Consider the following 24649-nt stretch of genomic DNA (forward strand, 5'->3'; position numbering starts at 1 on the left):
CCCTGGTGCAGCTTCATGCCAGGCCCTCTTGTCTTGTTGTTGGTTGCCTGGAAAAAGAGCCCAACCCCACCTGACTAAACCTCCCTTCAGGTGGTTGAAGAGAGTGAGAATGTCCCACCTGAGCCTCCTTATCTCCAGGCTAAAAACCTCCAGCTCCCTCAGCCCATCCCTGTAAGACTTTCCCTCTGGTCCTTCCCCCAGCCTCTTTGCCCTCCTCTAGACCTGCTCCAGCACCTCAAGATCCTTCTTGAAGTGAGGAGCCCAGAACTCCTTTCTTCTGCTGGGGTAATTAAGAACAAGCTTATTTAGAATTGCTCAAAATGGTCAGTGCCTACAAGAAAGAAAAGCAAAAGGAAATAAAAAACTTGCATCAAAATGACACCTTTTCTCCCCAGCATCACCATGTACAGGGAATTTATCACATTTCTCTTCCCCTCCATTTAGAAGTTTAATTTAGGTAATTTATATCTGCCTTTTGCACTCGATAAAAGCAGAAAGAGGCAGAGCTATTTGTCAATTAGAGCAGCACTTTTATTTCTCAGGCTGCAAGAAATTGCTTTGGATCCTTTGAGCAGCTGGGATTTGCAATGGGAAATCCAGGCACTACATGTCAACACACATTCCATAGGTTTAAAAGCCACACCAAGTTTGTAAATTAAGAGGATCCTATTCCACTCCACTGCTTTAGACACTGTCACTAAGTATTTTACCCTTGCAGATAATTTTTTTCCAACTGCAGTTTATTTTCCAATGCCTTTTTTTTTGCAGCAGCAGCAGACTCAAAAAGCTTTTTTCCTGCAGCACCTGCAAAACCAAAGCTGTATTTCCATGCATGCCATTTGAAAAAATTAATAGAAGTACAAATCAAGTTGAAATTTTGTCCATATAGGATTGAATCCATGGTGACTGAATCTGTTTTGTTGCCCTCATGGGCAGCACTGCTCTAACTACATTCCCCAGCTCCTTCGGTAAATACACCTCAACAGGGCTCCTGCTTTAATCAGGAAAGATAAATAATCAAATAAAACCCGATGCTTCCTAAGCTAAACAATTTACTCTTCCCTGGTTGTTTCTAATTCCCCCTCCAAATCCAGTTTGGGCCTCTGAATCAGATCAATATTTAGTTGCTGCCCATCACCTTTTGGTCCAGGCAGAATCTCCAGGATGGAGCAGCAAAGGATGACACGGACCTAGTTTCCTTTACCCAAGAGTGATTCTTCATCTGGTTTAGACAGAAAAAAAGTACTGATTCTATGGAAAGCTAATTAATTTTGCACATTTTTCCTGTTCTATTCACTGTTGTAAGAAAAGGAGGATTGCATTCAGACTCTGTTGAAGGGAGACATCCTAAGAACTTCTGATCCATTACAGGGGTGTGTAGTGAGAGGACAAAGGGGAATGGATGCAAACTATAACACAGGATGTTCCTCAACATGAGGAAGAACTTCTTTGCTGTGAGGGTGACAGAGCCCTGAGACAGGCTGCCCAGAGAGGCTGTGGAGTCTCCTTCTCTGGAGACATTCAAACACCCCTGGACACGTTCCTGTGTGACCTTCCTTGGGTGTCCCTGCTGCAGTAGGGGGGGGGTTGGACTCCATGGCTTTCACTATATATTGCATAAACATTCTATATTGGCAATATATCACAAAACAAAAGTATAGACACAGCAATAATATGTATATGGCAAAGCTACCTGGAGTTCTGGCCACCTCCAAGAAGTTCTGGCCAAGCACCCAAGAAGAATCCAGTTGATCTAGTTTAGGCAGTATCTACAGAAGAAGAGGCTCCAGTGCTTTGGTAACCAAAATGAAACTGCATTTGTTGCTTTCTGTCCCTCCAGCTGCTCAGATCCCTACCCATCCTACATGGGTTGTACACTAAATCCCCAACAGGGAAGGAACAAAGTACACAGGATTTAGAGAGGGAATTGAAAAATGCCTTCCTGTGTATTTAGAACTCCAAAACTTTCAACTCACTGACCGTTTGCCCCAGCTCCCCAAGTTCTTGCCCCTTTCCCCTCCCTTGAAAGCCCCACACAACCCAATGGAGCTGGGAAAGATGTTTAAGAGGATTAAGCCCATCCCTGACATAGGAGCAAAGCAACCTCCTCCTCTGAAACAGGATCAGTGGTTTGTGTTGGGGGGAAAATAAGAATGAGAAGCATCACCTGCAGGCAGCAGCCACAGGGGATCATCTGAGATAGAATGGAGAAGTCATCAAAATCATAAGCAACTGGAAATGATTTCCAAAGAGACAAGATCAAGCAGCCTTAATTAAACTTATTGGTACCCAAGCTGCTTATTTTAGATAGAAATATTCCCAGGATATAAGCTTTACATATGAATGACATGGAGGATTCTCTTGAAAAAGGCCATGAGATCCAGCATCAAGATGGAAAGGCAGGGGGAGGGCAGGGGGAAAAGCCAGGGGGAGGGCAATGCCAGCCCAGAGCCTCCAAATGCTGCCATGCCCACCACTAGCTCAAGCCCTCCTTGGCCACGCCAGGGACAAGGACTTCAGCCCAACATTCCTCATCTCCAGCACCATCTCCAGCTGGGCTGTGCTGCTGCCCACCCACTGGTTTCCCTGTTCTCACAACCAGGACTGATTTCCTCCTGCTGAGCTGCTGGAAAGCTCTTCCAGATGGATGGTCATGGTGGGAGGTCCTGGCAAGTGGTCCCACTCCTTACAGACTCACCATCCTCTTCCACTAAGGATTCAACTTCATTTACCAGAGTTAAACCCACGAAGACAAGACTGGCAACATCAGTGCCTTCCAGACAATTACTAGGTGAGATGGCACATTGGCCATGAAACATGAACAGCCCCATAACCCACAGGGCTTCAGACAACACCTTCTAGACACCCATTTAGGGCTGGAAGAGGGGACAGGACCCTAGATGTTGGCAGGAACACTCCTACATGGATGGCACTTGGGTTGCTCTAAATTATTCTGAGGATGTTTCAATGCAGTTTAACTTCCCAAATAAAAATAAACCAGTATTTTGCTCCTTTCTGATACAAACTACGCACTTAATAAAGAGCCATGAAGGCTACAGAGTCTTAGGAAACAAGTGTTCACTACCAAACACCCATTGTGTTGGTAACACAAATGATGGATATTAAGGCTGATGGAAAACAATGACCTTTTTTTTTTTTCTGGTTTTCTTAGATTTCAAAGAAAATCAAATCCACAATCAGAGAAGACAACCATCAATTGTTTCAAAGCCTTGAAAAATGGGGAAGGAAAGGTCAGGCTTTTGCATTTTCAGAGCTTTTCTGGTTTAGAAATAAAAGGACTTCTAAGCTTGGCTATTCATCATCTACAGCAAGTCTTTCTATCTGCAAAATAAATTCCCCTCCTCCACCCACGGAAAGGGAAAATATTCAGATGCCTCATGAATAAAAAGAACAAGAAGGCATTTTTTCCTGTTTGCCAAAGGAGATTTGTGTTTACCCAGAGCAAAGATGTTCCTACAGTAAATACCAGCCCAGGTATTTAATCCCAGACACTCAGGGGGGTAAGGCACACAGCTCTGCTTAAGCAGGACCCTGGAAGCTGTTGCTTTTTCCAACTACCTTCTTCCTCCAATATTTAAACATCAAAATGCTGGTTTTCTTCCCCAAACATCAGGCAGGGAACTGTTCTGCCACTGGTTCAATGCTGTCAAGCAACTGTGAGCACACACAGGTATTGGGCAGCAGGATCTTTTTTGGAGGAGCAGCCCAGGATATGATGCTTGAGGAGTCAGGGGGAGGTCAAAAAGGGCTTTTTCAGCTGGAGGAAAACAGGAGAAAGCAGGCACGAGGGGAAAAATAATAGGAAAATATTGGGGATCACACTAATTCTACTCTCTTCTGAAAATTAAAAGTATTAAGCTTTTACTAGACTCTGGTTCTACCTCTTGCACCCCAGCAAAGGTGAGATGACAGAAATTATTTTCTCTGCTAGAAAATGAAGATTCAAACTGTTTCCTGGATAGAGTAACTGATGAATTAGGGTCCTTCATGAGCACCATGAACCCTTGTCTCCCCCAGCCAGCTCCCCCCAGCCTAGAGCCCACCTCATGCAGAGCAGAGGGGGAGCTGGCCACAAACCAGAGCAATTCTTTTGACTTAACACCCACTACTTTAAATCTCTCTTCTCATCCTACCCCATAACCTGGATGAATCTTGCAAGAACTTTGCATCAAATGGGGTTTGGGCAAAGAACTGCCTGTTATTTGAGAGGACTGTCCTACAGGCAGACATAAATATCATCTCCTTAAGACACTGAGCTACCAAAATCCAAGTGAAACAAGAATTAAGTCCCCAGCTGCAGAAACATATCACTTATTAACTCAGACATTGTGTTTGACAAGCAGGATAAACAGCACAATAAAAACAGGGCCCAGGCAATGCTGCTCCAGCAGGGATAGCTTTACAACACAATTAAATCAATTGCTGTGCTAAAAGGGACACTCACTGCCATGCAAATCACCTAAGGGCTTGAGAAATGTTAATACACTCACAATATATTAAGATACTAAAAGTTAATAAATTATATATACACAAACACCATATATAGTATACACATACAGAATATATAAAAATATATATAGATATAAACTACATGTTATATTGATGCTTATTCATACATGACATTGAGAAATAATAATTTTTAAAATGTAATGGAAGAAGACAAAGGTCAAGATTGAGTGCTGGGAAAGACTGTGCCAGGATCCTGCAGCAATTCCCAAATCTGGGACTGGGGCTACAGGTGCAACAAAAAGCTGCTTGGACACTAGTGGCAACTGCAATGATCCCCAGAAACCACAATCCCCCAGGACTAGGAAATGGGGGGAATCACAGCCCTAGGAAGCTAATTCCTGAGAGAGGATTTCTTGGCAAAACCATCAGTATCCTGAGTCTAAAAGTGGAAAAGCAGAACTCAGTGGCCTTGGTTCTACTCTGCTGTGTATAAATGAGGAGCAGTTCCATGGAGAGTGATCTTCCCCAAACCAGAGCCCACCACAAGGGAAGGAGAATTGGTTCATTCAAGTTAGGGCAGGAACTTGTTGCATTTACTTCTAGCAATGAACTTGTTATCAAACCCTGGCTTTTCTTCCTTGCTTCTTGCTTCTAGGATGTAGTTAACCATTTTAAAACATTATTTAAAGAATGTGGGACAGAAGTGTTGCATTATTCACAGCCCTGTATCAAAAGAAAAATGGCAGGAAATCTTGACATGAAGAAATTATTTTCCCCCCCCCCACCTCAAATTGTGCCCAGTCACTTCTACCCAACCCTTGGTACAGCAGAGAAGATAAAAATCAAGTTAATGCTGCTTTGATACATTAGACAACTAAATATAAACCATGTAATGTGGCTTTTCTTTTGGTTTATGGTATGTTTTATGAAGGATAAACCCAGAGGGAACAACAAGGGTAATTTCAAGCAGATTAGGAGCCATATCCCAGCTGGGATGACTGGGCTGTCTTACCATCTCTTCAACCCCCAAGATTTACACAGAGTTACCCCCAAAGCTGCTGCTTTTGTGCCTCATTTCTTCAGTCATGTTTGTCAGGATTTTTTTTTCCCCCTATCATGAAACTTTAAGTGTCCCTGGAAGTTTCATTGACTTGATTCTTTCCTTAACTTGCTCAGGAGCTTCATGATGGTTAAGTAAGCCAAGCAAACAAAACCTTCTCAGTCTGGTTAGGCCCAGGGTTTTGAGAAAGGCAGATTTAACTCCCAGCATATTGAGATAATAGGGCTTTTCTCTCTCAATCTGAGCACTTCTCCAGCAGTAAAGGGAAGAAAAAAACTCATCCATGAATATGCAATTATTCTGATTTTTTTGAGCACACAATTTATCTGTCTACTAAATAAAAAGGCAAAGAAACAACAATGTCCTAGCAAAGTTGGGGGGGGAAATCAACTTAAATGTCATTGTTTAAAATCAATGGCAGAGGTGAAGACTTGTCTTTAAACACAATTATTATGATTGCTCATGATGGCAAGGCAAGGAGGAGCAAAACCAGTAAGGACTGTACTAAACCAGTGTTGTACTCAGGGATTGGCTGCAGTTAAATCACACAGGGCTGGGTTTGGAAAAGTTTTATGAACAGTTTCTGTACTATTTAATTCCATGCAATTCTCCAGGCCCAGAACAGGTCACTGTGTGAATAACCAGTGGTCAAGCTGCCTCTCATATTTTTATATTCATCTCCCACATTCCCTTCCTGGGCAAGACGGGGTTTGGTGCTTTTTGGGCAGTTTGGAGGTTTTTAGGGTAGGGTGGTGGGTTCTCCTGGTTGGTTTAATTGGTTGGTTGCAGTTTGTATGGGTTGGGTGGTTGGGGGTGGCAGAGTTTGATTTGTTCTTCTGAAGTAAAAGCTCCTTCAAAGCCAGACACTAAGGAGAGAGTTACAGCCAGGTAACAGCCCAGCTCCATCTGGACCATCAAGTATCTCAACATGTTTTACATGTCCCCTCTCTGCTTAACTCCTATGGAAATAGTTTTTCCATGAGGCCTCCAGGCATGATAGTACCTTTACCACATGTCCTATCAAATCTGAAAGGAGACAAGCTTTCCACATCCCCCCTTCTCCACCAGTGGTGCAGGGGCTGGAGAAGGTGGTTTCCCTTCTGCAGGAAACTGGAGAAATCCAATTAAAACTACACAAGCTCTGTTCAAAACTCATTTCTCACCCAGCCCATCTTGCCCCACATCACTCAACCCTAACTGGGAAGCTGTTTTGGAGAGAAAAACCTGGATATTGGCACCAGGAGTCTCCCAGGCTCTGAACTCATTAGCTCTCAAAATTAAAAGCACTTACCTCTTCAAGGACATCTGCAAGCTTACTAAGGATCTCCTCAGGAAGGCTCTGGAATGTGGGAACACTGCAAGACAAGAGAAACCAGGATTAATGGATCCCTCTACCTACTATTTTAGTAAATCCACCTGCATTTCTCTAACCTCTGTTCTCATCATTTGGGGATGAACAAGTGTTCACCAGAAAACCAGAGTGACACTCTGGCCTTCTAGCAGCCAAGATACATCTTTTTGTTACCTGGAGAACCACCCATAGAGTTGGTCATCAACCTAAAATCACTTAAGGATTTACTGGACTTCATCTGTGCCACAAACCTGCTCAGTCCCATGGATGACTGTGCAAATTGTTCTCTGCTTCCCTTTCCCCCCCCCCCCTCAAAAAAAAGAGGGAGAAAAGATCTGACCAGCAGCAGATAAAAGATGGACTGAAACCACACAAAGACAAAAGGAATTAAGAGCATGAAGCTGCTGAGGGAAAGGGGTTGGCAACATGCCAGCACTCAAGATTTCATTGGGGATTTTACATCCAAGTTTGGTTTCTTTTGCCAAAAAGGCAACTTTTGCTCATTTCATAGAAGCATCATTTCATAGACTGGTTTGGGTTAGAAGGGACTTTTGAGATCATCCAGTCCCAACCCCCTGCATGGGCAGGGACACCTCCCACCAACCCAGGCTGCTCCAAGCCCCATCCAACCTGCCCTTCAACACTGCCAGGGATGGGGCAGCCACAGCTTCCCTGGGCAGCCTGGGCCAGGCTCTCACCACCCTCACAGCAAAGAATTTCCTTCTAATGTCTAAACTGAATCTCCCCTCTTCCAGTTTTAAACCACCCCCTCTCATCCCATCCCTCCCTGTCCTTGTCCCAAGCCCCTCCCCAGCTTTCCTGGAGCCCCTTCAGGCACTGGAAGGTGCTCTAAGGTTTCCCTGGAGCCTTCTCTTCTCCAGGCTGAACACCCCAACTCTCCCAGCCTGGCTCCAGAGCAGAGCTGCTCCAGCCCTCAGATCACTTTCAAAGGCTCCTCTGGACTTGCTCCATGAGCTCCACGTCCCTCCTGAATTACAGGCTCCAGAACTGGGCACAGTACTCCAGGTGGAATATCCCCAAAGTGGAGCAGAGTGGGACAATCTTCTCCCTGATCCTGCTGGTGATGCAGCTCAGGACAAGGGTGGTTTCTGGGCACCAGCACATGGTGTCAGCCCATGCTGAGCTTCTTGTCCACCATCATCCCCAAGTTCACCTGCCCAGAGCTGTTTTTGATGTATTTTCCACCCAACCTGTATTTACTTCACTGCATTACCCTGGGCAAGTGTCTCCCAAGCTGGGCTGGACCTGCTAGTGAAGGTGAGAGGATGATGCAACAATAAAGACCCACCAGCCCAGAGTCCAGCAGACTGAGATTTAATTCAGTCTGGAGCAGGATGAGGGACACAATTTTGGGTCTTCAAATCTCCTGCAAGTAAATCTAGACTTGAAGGTGCATCTCCAGGTTGCCCAGCGAGGTTTCTAGAGTTTCCCTCCTCAGAATATCCAAAAGCCACCTGACCATGGTCCTGGGAAACCAGCTCTGGATGGTCCTTCTTGAGCAGAAGGGTTGGATCAGGTGATCTCCAGTGGACCCTGACAACCTCAACAGTCTGATTCTGCAATCCCTTAGTCTCTCATTCTTCATTTTCCATAGGAACATGGTGTTCCTCAAACTCCCAAGTGACACTAAATGCCTCGACTTCAGGACCATTGATGATCAGGTGCAAAGGGAGCAGGAGGAGGGAGGGGGCTGCTGGCAGGAGTTCCCTGCTCAGAGGTGAATATTACCCCAAACTAATTCTGTTTTCCCTTCCACATCAGGTTTTGCTTCTTACTTTAGATCATGGAACTGCCTAAAAGTTACTCTCCACATTTTGGGAAGCTCAAAACCCCAGCCCAAACACAGCCCTTTTTTGTTTCCCTGAACTCTGGAGAGCAAGTCCTGGCATATGCCTTTGGGGTCACCACCCCACCCATGTCTCATGAGCCCCAAACACTTTCTGGATGCCCAAATTCAGTGGCTGCTTCTGCACTCAGAGAAACCCCACCCAACAAAGCAAAGGGAGGTCTGGAAGACCTTGCAAAGAGCTTGAGGGCAAACCCCAGGGACTGGTCTGAACCAAACTTCATTTGTGGGCACAACTAAAGCAGAAATTGCTTTTAGTAGCTTAAACATATGCTATGTTTGCTGTGTTGCAGCGAATCAGAATGTTTGGGGGGGAGACAAAACAAAACATCATCTCAGTTAATGAGTTAACTGGTAACAAGCCAGAACTGGCCAACTAAGCCCATAAAGTCTGATTGTTCGTGCTGTCACCAGCACCTGGCTCTCCTTAGGCAGCAGAAACACACAGGTCCACCAGAACAAAAAAACCAAATTCCTAAAAAGAGATTTTCATGATGTCTGGGCCTCAGCATAAAATGGAAGCTCATTACAGCAGCTCCAGCATTCCCAAATGAGGATGTGATGGGAAGAGGTAATACCCCCAGACATCTGGACCAATGTCACTGTTGTTGCACTATTTACACTCCCAGACTGGGGGAGAATACATCACAGCATCATGTTTTTACAGATGATGTTTCATGTACAATACAAGGGCGGGTAGAAAAGGCATCTGTGACAGCCCAACTGTGTGAGGAACAGAAACAACATCTGAGCTCTGAACAAATCCTCCTCTTCTTGTGGAAAACTCAGGATATTAAGCAAACAAGGAAAATTTCCTATGAGAAACGCTCACAACTTTACCAGAGTGAGAAAATCAAGTTGTCAACAAAACAAGCTCCAACTGTGTCACTGAGGGACACAAATAATATCACAGATTGAGGCAACTAATATCACAGATTGATTGTGGTTTCTTATGGGCCAAGTATCCTCCCAAATAGCTACAGGTGACAAAGCAGCCACGTTATTATTTGAGTCCCATATAAAGAGGCCTTGCATGACTACCCACCCCTTCTTAACCAAAAAAACTCCTGTAGTCAACAAATGCTTTCATAAAAGAAAACACTTACTGACCTGTTAAAAGATGTCACCAACTCAGGTCAAGACAGCTGATGGAAGAACAAGCACTGAATGCTGGTTGACCCTCCAGGTCAATAAAAACAGCCCCTCACTCTCTGTGACAACATTGCACAGATTCCTAAAACAGATTGTTCCCCCCCCCCAACCTGCCTGTATTATTTAAATACTTGCATGCCAAGGCCAACATTTTGCAGATTTCCATGGGGGTGTTTTCACTTAAAGGAAAATGGAGCTTCAGCATTAAAGGGAGAGCTGAGAGGACAAGAGCTGAGCATCAAGTGGGAAACCATGGGCTGGGAAGCCAACCAGGAGCAGAAGAGCCAGGGGAAATCTTTCAAGGTGTTGCAGCATAAGAGAAAAACCCAATTCAGTTCTCCACCACTTTGTGAAATTTGAAAATACATCTAAGAGACCATTCAGAGCTTGAGGGCAGGTGTGCTCACTACCAACAAGAGAAGAAACCCCAGCAACTGCAGCTTCATCTTCCCAAGAAATGATCTGCTCTGTCCCTAACACAGCAGGATCAAGCAAAACCATCTTTCTCTGACAAATTCTTCCCCAAACACCTCTTAAAATTTTAATGAAGATCTTAAAGCATCCATCTATTCTAGGTGGTAGGAACTGCTACAGACAACAAATAAGTATTCTGGGGCCTAAATCTGAAGCCTTTCCACAAAGTTTAAAACTCATGACACTTATTCCTACCGGAACCACACATGAAGGATTCCATCCACTTCTCTTCCATCCCTCACTTTGCTTAGGAACTGCACCTGCCAGCAGACTCAGCCCACCAGCTTGCTCAGCTCTTCTTCCTGAGCTGGGCTTCCTAATAGCCGCCTTACCCAAGCCCCTTGTGAATCTTCTCCAGCTGCTTCTTATTCCATATAATAAGGAGAAATTTCTCCACCTGACCTGATTAGGCTACTGACAAGTTGCCCTGAAAGGGAAAGATCTGGATTCCAACACACGCATGCTAAGGTGGGAACCCTGTTTTGTTCATCTAGGTGAACACCTTGGTCACTCTTGGCCCAGAGGGAAGATACTTTCTCTGCTGCCTAATCCTTCCCCCAGATTTTGAGAGGCTCCAGCTCTGCTGCTCTTCCCCCACAAAGCAGAGAGCTGGAGGGTGATCAGGACTCCACCACCCAAAGCCTCTAACACTGATTAGTCAGAAAGCCCCACCCCTGTGTGACGAGGATATGGGATAAAGCTGGGTATGGAATGGAGACCCTTCTACAGCTGACATTCTACTCACCTGCAGCCACCACCCTCTGCACCCCAAGTTAGTTATGGGGATATGGGTGTTAAAAAGAATTTCTCCCAAACTACTTCTGTTTTCCCTGTCCCCACTGCAGAAGCCCAGTCCAAGGTCCACAAAAGGAGATGCCTCCAGGCCACGTTCTGAAGGTGCTGGTAGCACACAACAAGAGAAATCAGATCCAGCACTTCTGGAAATTAAGTGTTACAGCAAATGCAAATAAACCTGATTATCTTCTGAAATTGACCCACACACATCACCATGTTTTCTCACAAAAGATGGGACTGCCATCATGGGTGACAGTGTGAGGAGCAACCTCTGACCTTCTCCAGTCTCCCTGCCCCAAATCTCATTGGAATCATAGAATCACAGGGGTTGGAAGGGACCTCTGAAGATCATCCAGTCCAACCCCTCTGCTGCAGCAGGAACACCCAGAGCACATCACACAGGAAAACAGCCAGACAGGTCTGGAAAGTCTCCAGAGAAGGAGCCTCCACAACCTCTCTGGGCAGCCTGTCCCAGGGCTCTTGCTTATGCTGGCAAGCAGAAGTGGCTTGTTGCTGCCCATCTGCCACATGATTTAGCTGTGGAATATTTTGTAGGTGATGGCAGCCCACCTGGCTAGTGAGGACACCATGGGGAACTGGTTGGTGTCTGCAGGAACAGCACAGCAGCTCCTCTGGGTGGTTCTGGAAGTGACAGGTTTTCCCACAGAGCTCACCGAGCTGAACAGAGGCTGCCAAAAGAGGGGAAACCAGCTGTGCCAGAATGTCCATCCCAATCCAAAAGCAATACTGTGCCCAACCTGAAAGTGGTGGAAGGCTGTGGGAAGGTCAGGATTCCATCTCTGGGGATGTGCTCTTGACCTCTAGGTAGAACCAAAACCCTGTATAACAATACTCTGATTCATCCTGTGCTGCATCCCATGGGATTGCTCCTGTTCTAAACCCCCAAAGGCTCCCAAATAATCCTGGCTGCAACCCAGGGCGTTGATTTCACCCTAAAATATACTTGGTGGCCCAGATGCCAGCACTCCAACAGGTCATTTACCTTCCAGAAGACATGAAAATTATGCAGGGCTCTTGGCTACCTCCTCAGCCCAACACACAAGCAGCTATTGACTTCCTGAAGGCATCTCAAGACCTGTTGCCCAAACTTTCGAAGGGCCTTCACTGTTAATAGAATCCCAGACTGGTTTGGGTTGGAAGAGACCTTCAAGATCATCTAAATCCAACCCCCTGCATGGGCAGGGACACCTCCCACTAGATCATCCAGCTCTGCTGGATGGAGTTGGTGGCCTCATGGATTAACTCCAAAACAAACCCTTTCTCTTTTATTCTTGGCTGGCACTGGAACAACAGCAGTTGTTGTCTCAGCCTTGGCCAGAGGGGTAAGCAGAGTTTAAAGATTCAAAGAGATCAGTAAAAGGAAATGAAGTCTGTCTGCATCCCCTGAAACTCCTCTTTGGGTTTTGTACCCAACTGGAACGAAGGTTGAAAAATGTTCCTGTCCTTGCTTGACCACATTTGGGTGCCCCGACAAAACTGTCTGTCTGCTCTGAAAGAGCTGAGGTTCAATCTTACACAGCAGAAGCTGAGGCTTCCTCTGGGGCCCTCCCAAACCCTGATGTTTTGAACAACTCAAGCTGGAAATGCTACATATGGGCAGGCACTCAGTGGCCACCAAGCCAGGTCAGAGCAGGGACTGCTGCTCCATCAGGAGCCCTGAAAGAAAGACTAGATGATCTTTCCAGGTCCCTTCCAACCCCTAAGATTCTATGATTCTATGAACTAAGGAATGTGTTTTCTGCCTTCATCAAAGCTCACAAAACCTGACTGTGCAATCTTCAGGGTTGTCTCGGCTTTGCTTTTCTAAACTGGGACACGTGGCAGAGAATCCCACGTGGTCCCACGTTGTCATCTGTGCTGAGATCTGGCTGGTATCAGCTACAGTGGGATCTGGAGGAGATTGTTCCTATGCAACATCTCACAGTACACATCTGGTCCCTGTCACCTATGTCAGCACAGCCATTTCCAGCCAAAAAGTGCTGAGGATGGAGTGAGCCCTAACCCAGGGCAGAGAGCAGAAGCACAAAGCAAGACCTGCCTGGATTTTGCATCACCCCACATGTGGCATTTCATGCCAGCACTTTACAAATGCATTTCCATCCTGGTCAGGGAGTTGTACAATGAGGTTAAGGATAATAGAAAGGGCTTCCTCAAATACATAGCTAACAAAACTAACACTAGAGGCAATATTGGCCCACTGATGAATGAGGTGGGAGCTGTGGTGACAGAGGATATAAAGAAGACAGAGGTGCTGAATGCCTTCTTTGCCTCTGTCTTTACTCCTGCAGGATTTCCCCATGAGCCTCAGATTCATATAGCCCCAGAAGAAGTCAAGGTAAAGGAGGAGTTGATGGTAGATGAGGATTGGGTTAGGGATCAGTTGAGCAATCTGGACACCCAAGGGTGCTGAGGGAGCTGGTGGAGGTCATTGCTGGGCCACTCTCCATCATCTTCAGTAAGTCATGGGCAACAGGAGAGGTGCCTGAGGACTGGAGAATAGCAAATGTCACACCAGTCTACAAGAAGGGCAAGAAGGAGGACCCAGGTAACTATAGACAGGTCAGCCTCACCTCCATCCCTGGAAAGGTGATGGAACAACTTGTTCTTGTCACTATCTCCAGGCACATCAAGGATGAGGGGGTCACTGAGAACAGTCAGCATGGTTTTATCAAGGGTAAATCATGTTTGACTAACCTCATAGCCTTCTATGAGGAAATTACTAGGTGGATAGATGATGGTAGAGCGGTAGATGTGGTTTATCTTGATTTCAGTAAAGCATTTGACACCGTCTCCCACAGCATCCTTGTAGAAAAGTTGATCAGGTATGGGTTTGGTGACCAGGAAGTGAGGTGGATTAGGAACTGGTTGAAAGGAAGGAGTCAGAGAGTTGTAGTCAATGGGGCAGAATCTGGTTGGAGGTGTGTGACTAGTGGAGTCCCACAGGGGTCGGTACTGGGACCGGTGTTGTTCAACATCTTCATCAACGACCTGGATGAGGGTATAGAATGTACCCTCAGCAAGTTTGCTGATGACACTAAGCTGGGAGGAGTGGCTGACACACCAGAAGGCTGTGCTGCCATTCAGAGAGACTTAGATAGGTTGGAGAGTTGGGCGGGGAGAAACATGATGAAATTCAACAAGGGGAAGTGCAGAGTTTTACATTTGGGGAAGAACAACACCATGTCCCAGTACAGGTTGGGGGCTGAACTGCTGGAGAGTAGTGTAGGTGAAAGAGACCTGGGGGTCCTGGTAGACAGGAGGATGACCATGAGCCAGCAATGTGCCCTTGTGGCCAAGAAGGCCAATGGCATCCTGGGGTGCATTAGAAAGGGTGTGGTTAGTAGGTCAAGAGAGGTTCTCCTCCCCCTCTATTCTGCATTGGTGAGGCCACATCTGGAGTATTGTGTCCAGTTCTGGGCCCCTCAGTTCAAAAAGGACAGGGAACTGCTCGAAAGAGTCCAGCGCAGAGCTACGAAGATGATTAGGGGAGTGGAACATCTCCCTTATGAGGAAAGGCTGAGGGAGCTGGGTCTCTTTAGCTTGGAGAAAAGGAGACTGAGGGGTGACCTCATCAATGTTTACAAATATGTAAGGGGTGAGTGTCAGGGGGACGGAGTTAGGCTTTTCTCAGTGATGACCCCCCCTGGACACGTTCCTGTGTGATGTGCTCTGGGTGCTCCTGCTCTGGCAGGGGGTTGGGCTGGATGAGCTTTCGAGGTTCCTTCCAACCCTTAGGATTCTGTGATTCTATGATTCTGATCATCACCAAAACCATCTCCCAGGGTGCTTGGAGATGCCACAGGGACTATCCAGTGTCCGAAGTGACTGGGCTGAGTATCACCTTGCTGGAGAGCAAATGCAAACATGTTTGTGGAGGTGGTAGGAGAGGAAGTCTCTTTGGAACAGTGAGAACAGCTGCAACCAGTGCCTGGAGCCAAGACAGCTGCTGGAGGCCTCTGTGTGAGAGGCAAGTGTGCAGAGCCAGGGGGCTCTGTACATTCCTTTTGGATTGCAGACTGTTGCATCCAAATACAGCCCTCCTTTTCATCAGCTTAGTGAGTATTTTTTGGAGAACAAACTGCTTTGGTTTGTTTTTCCTACGTAGCACCCATCACACCAGAAGTGGCAGAACATAAATTCAGCACAGGTGCATGTAGGTCTCCAGAAACTCAATCCTTACCCTATTACAGATGTAATTGGTAAGTCAGGGCTAGTTTTCCTGAAGCCATTTCCTGCAGGCTTTGCTTAGAGAAGAAGGGAAAAGGGTAATGGGGACCAACAGCCAAGGCCTCCCACCTTAATTACACTCCTGCCTGGCCTGGAAAGCAGTTCATATAATCCAACTTTAAGGCAGAGATCATCCATTTGCTCTGCAGGTGTTGCAGACTGCTTGTCTGCTGTGCTAGTAGCACAAAGGCATTAAAATAATTTGCAATTGTTGATCTCAGAGAGAGTGAAAAAGATTATAGCTCCAGTTCCAAAGCTGTGCCACCAATAACACAGACCTTCTCCTGGTAAATCCACTCCTCAAAGGAATCTGTAATGAAGCTTTTTCTCTCAGATACCTGGTTATATACTGAGAGCTTCTATACATATGAAAATGGGAAATGTGCAGAAAGTAGATGAACTCATTTCTTTTCCTTATGAGCAAAAGACTAAAGCAAAGCAAGAGAGAAGGGCTGCATCTTTTCCCTTCCCTGATGGAAGGGTAATAATGATGTTCAGAGATGAAGGGACTCTGGAGTATTATTTCCACAGCTCCTGTCAATCCCTGGCTTTCCCTGACAGGGGTTCATTACCAGAGACAGCCCTCCTACCACATCTCATTTTGCCATCACTGGGGAGATGCTGCAATTTCCCCCAACAATTAAATTGTTGCTGTTGTGATGAGAGAGAAGGAGAGAAATGATCAGGTTGGTAAAGCCCTTCACCCGTTTCACACTTGTCACCTTGCAAGGGAGAATTGCTCTCAGAGAGCTACAAACACCCAACAGCAACAACTACTTTGGAAACATCACTAAACTTTAAGCAGGCCCATTTTTGGTGGCTCAACTCAGGACACAGGATTTACCCCACCCAGCAGTGCCAGCCTATGAGGAGACCTACACCTGCTGTTACCCTTGGAGGACACTATGGGATTCCTTCTGCTGTAGCAGCTGGTATTTCTATACATTTGCAAAGCAAATCACACCTGTAGCCCTAAAAGAAAGCTTCTGTACCTTCCAACCCACCCATCCTTCCCAACATTTCTCTATGGGCTATTAAAGATCAGAGCTGTGGCAAGAAGCCTCACACTTTTGTTGCTATGACCCTGCAACTTGTTCTATGACCCTGCAACTTGTTCTATGACCCTGCAACCAACATGTCCATGGCCCACAAGAAATGTCATTAACACCTCTGCAGAACAATTCACTGTCACAGAGTTTCCCTCCAGCATTTCCTCCCAGGCTCTGGGAGATTTCACGGGAAGTGACCCCTCATCCTTCACATGGACAATCCTGGACTGGGTGGGGTCCCCATTCCCACTTCTGCATCTCCACTGACACTACAAATGCATCCCTGCAGCACCAGAATGAAGCCAAAAGAAGACCATCCTCTCACACGAGATGCTAACACTCTACCTAGAACATGAGACACACTTGTGACTGACTCTTGTGCTGGGTCTCAAAAGAGAGATCCTTCAACACTGACAATTTAAAGACCCTGTAGCTCAAAGACATGACACGCTGCATTTGCATGCACAGCCTGTTTGTCCCATTCCTCCACATTGGGTGTTTACATCACCTTCAAACCCAATTAAGTTGTGTCTCTGCTGCACTTGACAGCAAATTGTCACAATCATCTCTTTTACATGAAGGCTCTGACAAAGCCTGGGCCCTGCTTTGCTGAAATGCTGCTTCCCACCTCCCTCCTTTTCACCCTCACCATGAAATGAACATATTAAAAAGAGGAGCATCATTTTCTGTCTCCAGAATTACACATAGACAAAAGGAAAAATGAGCTGTAAACATTTTTCAGGTCATCTGAATCACAAGAGCTTCACGTTCTCCCAGGCAACTTCTTTCAGCACCCACCAAACCAAAGGAACTTGAGAGTTGGGTCCCTCATATTGAACCTTCAAGGAAAAATTGCTTCCCAACAGAGGGGTTTTGCCAAATCTACACAACTCACAAAGCAACCATCACAACAGCTAAATACCTTGGTTGGTTGGTTTTTTGCTATTGTTCATTACAGGAAGAGTCAGAAGACTTTTTGCACTGTAGCAAATGAATAAAATGGGATAATAAAATAAGGATATCCTGCCTGACATGTTCTTGGCACATGGTTGGCAGCCTCATCAACTGCCAGATGCAACAAAGAGCAGCAGAACTGGCCAACTCGAGCTCCTCCCAATGGACAGATGCATCTGAGATGATTTACTGAGGGACAAGTCAGTAAATAGTAGTATCAAGGGCTTGTACTGAGAGGACACGAGGTAATGGATTAAAACTGGAAGAGGAGAAATTTAAGTCAGACATGAGGATGAAATTCTTCCCTGTGAGGATGGTGAGACCCTGGCCCAGGTTGCCCAGGGAAGCTGTGGCTGCCCCATCCCTGGCAGTGTTGAAGGGCAGGTTGGATGGGGCTTGGAGCAGCCTGGGCTGGTGGGAGGTGTCCCTGCCCATGCAGGGGGTTGGGACTGGATGATCTCTAAGATCCCTTCCAACCCAAACCAGTCTGTGAGTCTATGATCTGAGACAATTCACTGAGGGACAAGTCAATAAATAGTAGTATCTTTTTGGTCAGTAGATTGTCAGAAAGAATAGTCCTCCAAAAATTGAGCTACCTCCTCCACAGAGACAAAAGCTATGAAAAAGGCATTGGAGTAAAGAAATGGCTCATTCCTTGTCATGGTGGAACCAGGTTTGTGTGAAACTACACAAATGACCCCATGTCACTTCATCTCAGGGTACCTGAGACCAGCACTTCAGACCTTTCCTGAAGACAAGAGATGGTGTGAACCCCAGGTAACACCAGCAAGTACTCTGAGACCCCCAGGCCACCCTAACCAGCCCAATTTGGTGACTCTAACCCAACACATTGACCTTCCTCCTCATTTCCAGCCTGCAGAGCCACTGAATAATGACTACTCAGCTGGAGACAAAAGCCCAACACTGACTAGAGATTTCCCCTAGTCAAAAATACCCAGCCAGCAAATCCCTTCCTATTTTAAGAAAAGTCACTCTCTGGGCAGTGTGTTCCCTTGTGGGTCAAACACATTATTGATCTGGGGGTGGAAATCAGGACATTTATCCTCTGCCAAGCTCTGAAGGTTCACAGATGGCTGCTTGTCTTAATTTCTCCTTCCTAATGGCTTTTATTTGTCCTCTTGGGAATTCTGTTGCTCTTTGTCTTTCTGCAGAGGAGCTTTGTTATCTCTGACTGCCTTTTAAAAGATGTTACTGGGACCTTTCACAGAATCACAGAATCATTGAGGCTGGAAAAGACCTCTGAGATCATCAAGTTGCCTGAGTTCAGTTTGGATCTACTTGAAACAAAGATGGTTGGGGGTTGGAGCATCTCCCTGATGAGGAAAGGCTGAGAGAGCTGGGGCTGTTCAGCCTGGAGAGGAGAATGCTGAAGGGAGACCTTATCAATGCCTACAAGTATCTCAGGGTGGGTGCAGGGGGGATGGAGCCCCACTCTGCTCAGTAGTTCCCAGGGACAGGACAAGGGGCAACGGGCACAAGCTGGAACATGGGAAGTGCTGCTGAAATATGAGGAAAAGCTTCTTTAAGGTGAGGTGGACAGAGCCCTGGGACAGGCTGCCCAGGGAGGGTGTGGAGTCTCCTCTGGAGATAACCAAACTCCTCTGGATGCAGCCCTGTCTGATGTGCTCCAGGGCTTTAGCAGGGGGGTTGGACTTAGATGATCTCTAGAGGTCCCTTCCAATTCTGCCAACTCCCTGATTCCATGTAGTACTACCTGTTTCAGGAGGCTGAGCATACCACATACCCTGGAAACACCTCTCAAGCCATGAGGGGCACTCCTCTCCTCCAGGATAAGCCTCAGAAATCCAAGAAATGAGAAGAACGATTTAATCTTTGATTTTACAAGGTTGTTGATTTTTCTTCTCCCCTCAGTAAAACCCCTTCCCTCTCAAGGGTCCAACATTTGCTATGCACAGTAGGTCTCCCCAGCATTCATTTATTAATTCTTTTGCTGCAAACAAAGCACAGCTCAGCAGGAATAGAGGATTTTCAAGTGGCTTGGACCATGGTGGAGAAATAATCAAATAAGCTTGACAGATTTGAAATAAGGTTTGAAAATTTAATTGTTTAAGAAAACCTGATCTTGGGAACATTACAGACAGGCAAGCAATAGAATGGGTAACAAAAAAAACCCAAAGCCAACGTGCTGAGAAGGCAATTTCAATGATTCCATGGAACCCTATTCTGCTTATTGCTTCCTCAGCATTTCCTCCAAGAAAGAGCCCATCTAGGGGCTGCAGCCCTCACACCAGCTCCCAGGTTCTCCATCAGAAGACATCTCTGTCGAGAGCAGCTGCAACCCTACGCCTAGGCTCATCCCAAAGTCCCTGTCAGGACCATGGTGCCCAACCAACATAACCCTCCTACTGGAGCATCTCAGGTTTGGAGAAGCCACGCGGATGCACCACAATCCCCAACACACTTCAGGTACAAAGTGGTCCCTCAGTCTCTCAGAGCAAGGGGCAGTGGTCACAAACTGGTACACAGGAGGTACCCTGAAATGTAAGGAAATACTTCTTTAGTCTGAGGGTACCAGCCCTGGGACAGGCTGCCCAGGGAGGCTGCGGAAGCTCCATCCCTGGAGATATTCCAAACCTGCCTGGACACACTCCTGTGTGATCTGATCTACTGGATCTGGCTCTAGCAGGGGGTTGGACTAGATGATCTCCAGAGGTCCCTTCCAACCCCACCACTCTGTGATTCTGTGGTTTGGAGAAGGGAGGAAACTTTTTGGTGGTAAAGCTGAGCAGACACAGGAGGGTTGATCCATCAGTCAATCCATGACCTTCCTAAGAAGGCCTCTCCACAGGCTGCTGTGTCAGCCCTTCCGGGCAGAGAGGGGATTAAGATCATCAATACCCAAGGATGGTTTGTCCAGTTTCCACTTGTCCAGACCCAAAAGAGTGATGAAAATTATATCAGAACTTGAGTGTTTGGGCATTTTGAGTGGTTACTCCCTGGGCCAGTATGGTTGGTACTTAGATGCAGAATTGATACACAGGACAGGTAGGTGACAACTTCAGGACTTCTGTAGCAGACCTGAAGCAAGTAGAACAGAAACCTGGCCCTGAAATCAGTCCCTAGGTACATCAGTGAAGGAGAAAGAACAGAGGAGGTGGATCTGAAAGGATGAAGGTTCATTCTTGGTGCTGAATCTTCACCTCGAGCCCTGCAACCAGGACAGGCTGCACTGCCCCTTTTTGCTGATGGCAGCATCCTGTGGGGCTGGCTGCTCCCAGAGCCTGTCCTCATGGAACACTGGATCTAGCCTCCCAGCAACAGGATTTAATAACATAATTTATGCCAGTCAGACCTTTCTCTCACAGGAAGAAGGTCACCACGATAAGGTTATGGCTCTGACCTGACAAAGGCAAATGTGGTTCTTTCTTGTGTGTGGATTTACTCAAGGCCACATGGTACCTTGATTAAAAATGCCATTATATATTCTTAGGAGGAAACACTTCAAATTAAAGTCTGACTCATTGACAGGTATCAAAATCCAGTTAAAAGAAGTGAGCAATGGGTGTTGAAAGCCATTCCCATCACACCACTTCTGGCTCGCTGTCATTTCCATTTTATTGATGCTCATCCCTCCAGTTGGTAGATGAGGCAATTTCCTCCTCTTAGCTGATGAATGTCTTAACAAAATGCCCATTAACAGTCCAAGTGTTGAATAACTCATTTTGTACCAGACATGCAGATCACAGTCTCAGAGTGAGCACTCCAGCATTGACCTGAAACGTGGTAGCCAGGCCCTCTCTGATAGAACCTCCTCCACAAAAGCTCTGCTGACATTTGTTAGAGGAATGAATTTGTCACTACATAGGGATTCAGAGTGATCATTACCTACCTGGGAGAAAGGTCAGATGGTGAAGATCATCTTACAGGTGAAGGAAGGGAAGGTCCAGTGGAATTAGAAACCAGATAAACTCAGATTTTGAGCTGCTGTCCCAGTTTCTAGCAGAACAGCTTTAGCTGGGATACAGCTGTTTTCCTTTGGGAGCCTAGAAGATCAGGTTGGACATTTCCTTCTAAAGACATGCTCCTCCTTTCTCTAATAAAATTCAGTGGCATATGTCCATGGAGGTTGTAGTAGATCTTAGTGGTTTAAGGAGACTGTCACATCTCAGTTGTCCCTCAGACATCAAGGACCCTGTGACAACACCACTGAGAACAAGGCTTATGAAGGATGGAAATGCACTGAAGCACCAGTTGAACCTGTCATCTGCAAACACACCAAGGAACAAAAGCTCCTGCTTCTCTAGTGCTATTTGGGTAAATCCCATTTGCTTGGACTTTTAAATACACCTGTAAATCCAGGTCATGGATTGCAACCCTGGCTGTCACCAACAAAGGACACAGGAGACCCTGAGCGGCTCCTTTCCCTGCAACTACGTGGAGCAAAGGCCATGCTGGACAGGACATCTCCCTCCAGACTCCTCATTGTGGCTTTGAGCAGCTCAACCTCCTCTTTGAAGGGCAAGTTGAAGCAGATGACAACGGGAGCCTTTCAAACATCAACTACTCTATATTATTCTATGCTTTAAAAAAAAAAAAAAAATAAGTTGATTTCTTCTGTATTCACCCCCTCCAGAGAGAGGCTTACATTTCATGTTGTTGTTTCAAATAACAAGCCACATTGCTTTTTTTCTTACTCTTTAAATAACACCTTTTGTCTTTCCACTGTAGCACAAATCATTAAAAATCCCACGTATATGGACGTGTGAGTTCATGCACAGGCATATTCCAATTTTCTCTGGAAGTTATTTTTGGAGTTTTGTATGTCTAGCAGGTTGGATTTTCATGTTAAAATCAGTGTTATACTGATCTGTAGTGTGCTTTGGTCCCTTGGTCCTCCTTAGCCTCCTTCTTAGCTTCACAGAACACTAAATCACTGCAGGTCAGCTCCACTTTTCTAAATTATTAAGGAGTTAAGGATTTTTACTGTCCCTCTGAGGACACTTCACCCTGATCTGTCCTCATCCATAGTTCAATTTCACAGCAAAATCCCCACAAGCACATTCTGAGACACCATTTGCATTGCACATCCTGCCTGGTCTATTTTCTCTCCCTTTAAAAATACCTATTTCTAATTGCATTGTGAACTGTTGGGGCTCAGGGTGAGTTTGTTTTCATCCAGCTAGGAAAACTCTTTCCATCTTCTTCCAGAAATAATTGTGCTGGTGTCTGTAGGAAGTTTAAATTATTCTTAATATGCATCACCTTTTATTTTTTGAAGTAATGCACTGCTCAGTTCCCACAGTTTAAATCCCTCTGGTTGATTATTGTCCTTCCTTGGTTTGTGCTAATCTACAACTTGTATTTATTGGCAAGTCACTCGTGTGATATTTCCAGAGACAGTATATAATTGAATTTAAAATGCATCCCTGATGCTCATAAAAGCCATAAAAATGTCACCTTCTGCCTGCACATTAAAAATTAATCCCATGCAAGTAGAGGACAAATGCATAAAATGATCATTATGATGTGCAAATGTAGCAGATACAGGAAAACGAGCCTGGTCTCTGACTGGATGTAAAAATATTTAATAGTTCTACATTCAAATGGCACAATTTATTGAGCTTCTCTAAGGTCTCCAAAGAAAAAAAAAAGGCTCCTATTAGTAACCTGACTAGGTCCACTTTAGCTTGTTTCAAAAATGGGGCTTGTGTTGGTACCAACAGCAAAATGGAAAAATTCTGTGTGAAATCAGAATTGATGTCCTGAAATAAACCAAAAAATATTTGCAATTTCAGCTGAGGTGACTCTCTCCAGACAGTGGAATGAGCTTCGTGCTGACTTTCCTGATGAATACCCAGCAGCAAAGGGGAGACTATCACCATCTGAAACAATTCCCACTTGGACACTTACTTGAGGTTCAGAAACTCATCCCCGAGTTTGCTGGGACATGGGGCTGGTGGAGCTGCTGTCACCTCTCTTTCTGAGGTGCTGTCTGCTTGCACCCTCTGGGTTCCTGTCTCTCTGTCTTCTCTTCTGAATTTATATTCAGATTCCAGCTACCCTGTCCCTGTGGACAGGGCATGGGAAGAACATTCAGACAACCCAACAGATTTTCTTGAGTTGAGCTGGTGTCCAGACCGCACAACTTTGGGTTTCCCTCCTTCATTTTCATTCATCTTAGCCAGAGAAGCAAGAAGCCTTCAGGCCAGCCCACTCAACTCCTGGTTTTAGCCTGCTCAGCATAAAAGAACAGGTAATTAAGCCCGTTGCAAGTCATTAACTCCTCTCAAGCTTCCCAGGAGACTTCTTACATTGGCCCTAGAAATAGAAACTGAAATCCATCTTTTGCTCACATGGCTCCTTGAAATATCACTTGGGGTCTCTTTTTCTCCAGTCAGAGCTGACTCACTGTGGCTCCTGCAGCTCAGCTCTCCCACCCCACCAGGTTGGGGAGCCTTGCAGAGACCCCCAGCAGCAGGCAGGTTTGCTGCAGGTGCTTGGCAGCCCCACACGTGCTCTGCACCTTCATCATCTCACTCTAAGTAATTGTCTTCTGACCAAAATCTACACTAATGGGGGATTTATCTCTTAAGTAGCAGCATGAAGATTCAGCTGATACCTTCTAAAGAGGGGGAACTCTCAGAGCAGGAACTTTATCCCCAGATACTCAAACTACAAGCAATAAACTGTCCCCCCTGCAGGGCTGGGTTCAGTTCTGGGGTCCCCAACACAAGAAGAACTGTTGCATAAAGTCCAGAGGAGGCCATAGAGATGCTGGGAGGGCTGGAGCAGCTCTGCTCTGGAGCCAGGCTGGGAGAGTTGGGGTGTTCAGCCTGGAGAAGAGAAGGCTCCAGGGAGACCTTAGAGCACCTTCCAGTGCCTGAAGGGGCTCCAGGAAAGCTGGGGAGGGACTTGGGACAAGGGCAGGGAATGATGGGACAAGTGGGAACAGTTTCAAGTTAGAAGGGGCAGGTTAGAAATTAGGAAGAAATTCTTTACTGGGTGGATAGTGAGACCCTGGCCCAGGTTGCCCAGAGAAGCTGTGGCTGCCCCATCCCTGGCAGTGTTGAAGGGCAGGTTGGATGGGGCTTGGAGCAGCCTGGGCTGGTGGGAGGTGTCTTTCCTGGGTAAATGGCTCTGTCTAGCATGGAAAAATACTTTCATTTTCCAGCCAAAAAAACAGCACATGGAAGTGAGAGTCTCCTGAGATAAAGATCAAGCACTGGTGAACATCTGTGGTTCTTTTG

The 24649-nt window shown here is 46.0% G+C and overlaps 1 protein-coding gene across 1 annotated transcript in view; it reads right to left on the reverse strand.

Moving 5' to 3' along the window:
- Window positions 1–24649, reverse strand: part of PRKG1 (protein kinase, cGMP-dependent, type I) — a 408071-nt gene that overhangs the window by 133673 nt on the left and 249749 nt on the right. Inside the window, exon 5 of the mRNA XM_010007771.1 lies at window positions 6822–6885. Within this exon, the coding sequence (XP_010006073.1) occupies window positions 6822–6885 (64 nt within the window). The remainder of the gene's footprint in view (window positions 1–6821; window positions 6886–24649) is intronic.

The sequence above is a fragment of the Chaetura pelagica genome, unplaced genomic scaffold, assembly GCF_000747805.2.
Source record: "Chaetura pelagica isolate M959 unplaced genomic scaffold, ChaPel_1.0 scaffold251, whole genome shotgun sequence".
NCBI lineage: Eukaryota > Metazoa > Chordata > Aves > Apodiformes > Apodidae > Chaetura > Chaetura pelagica.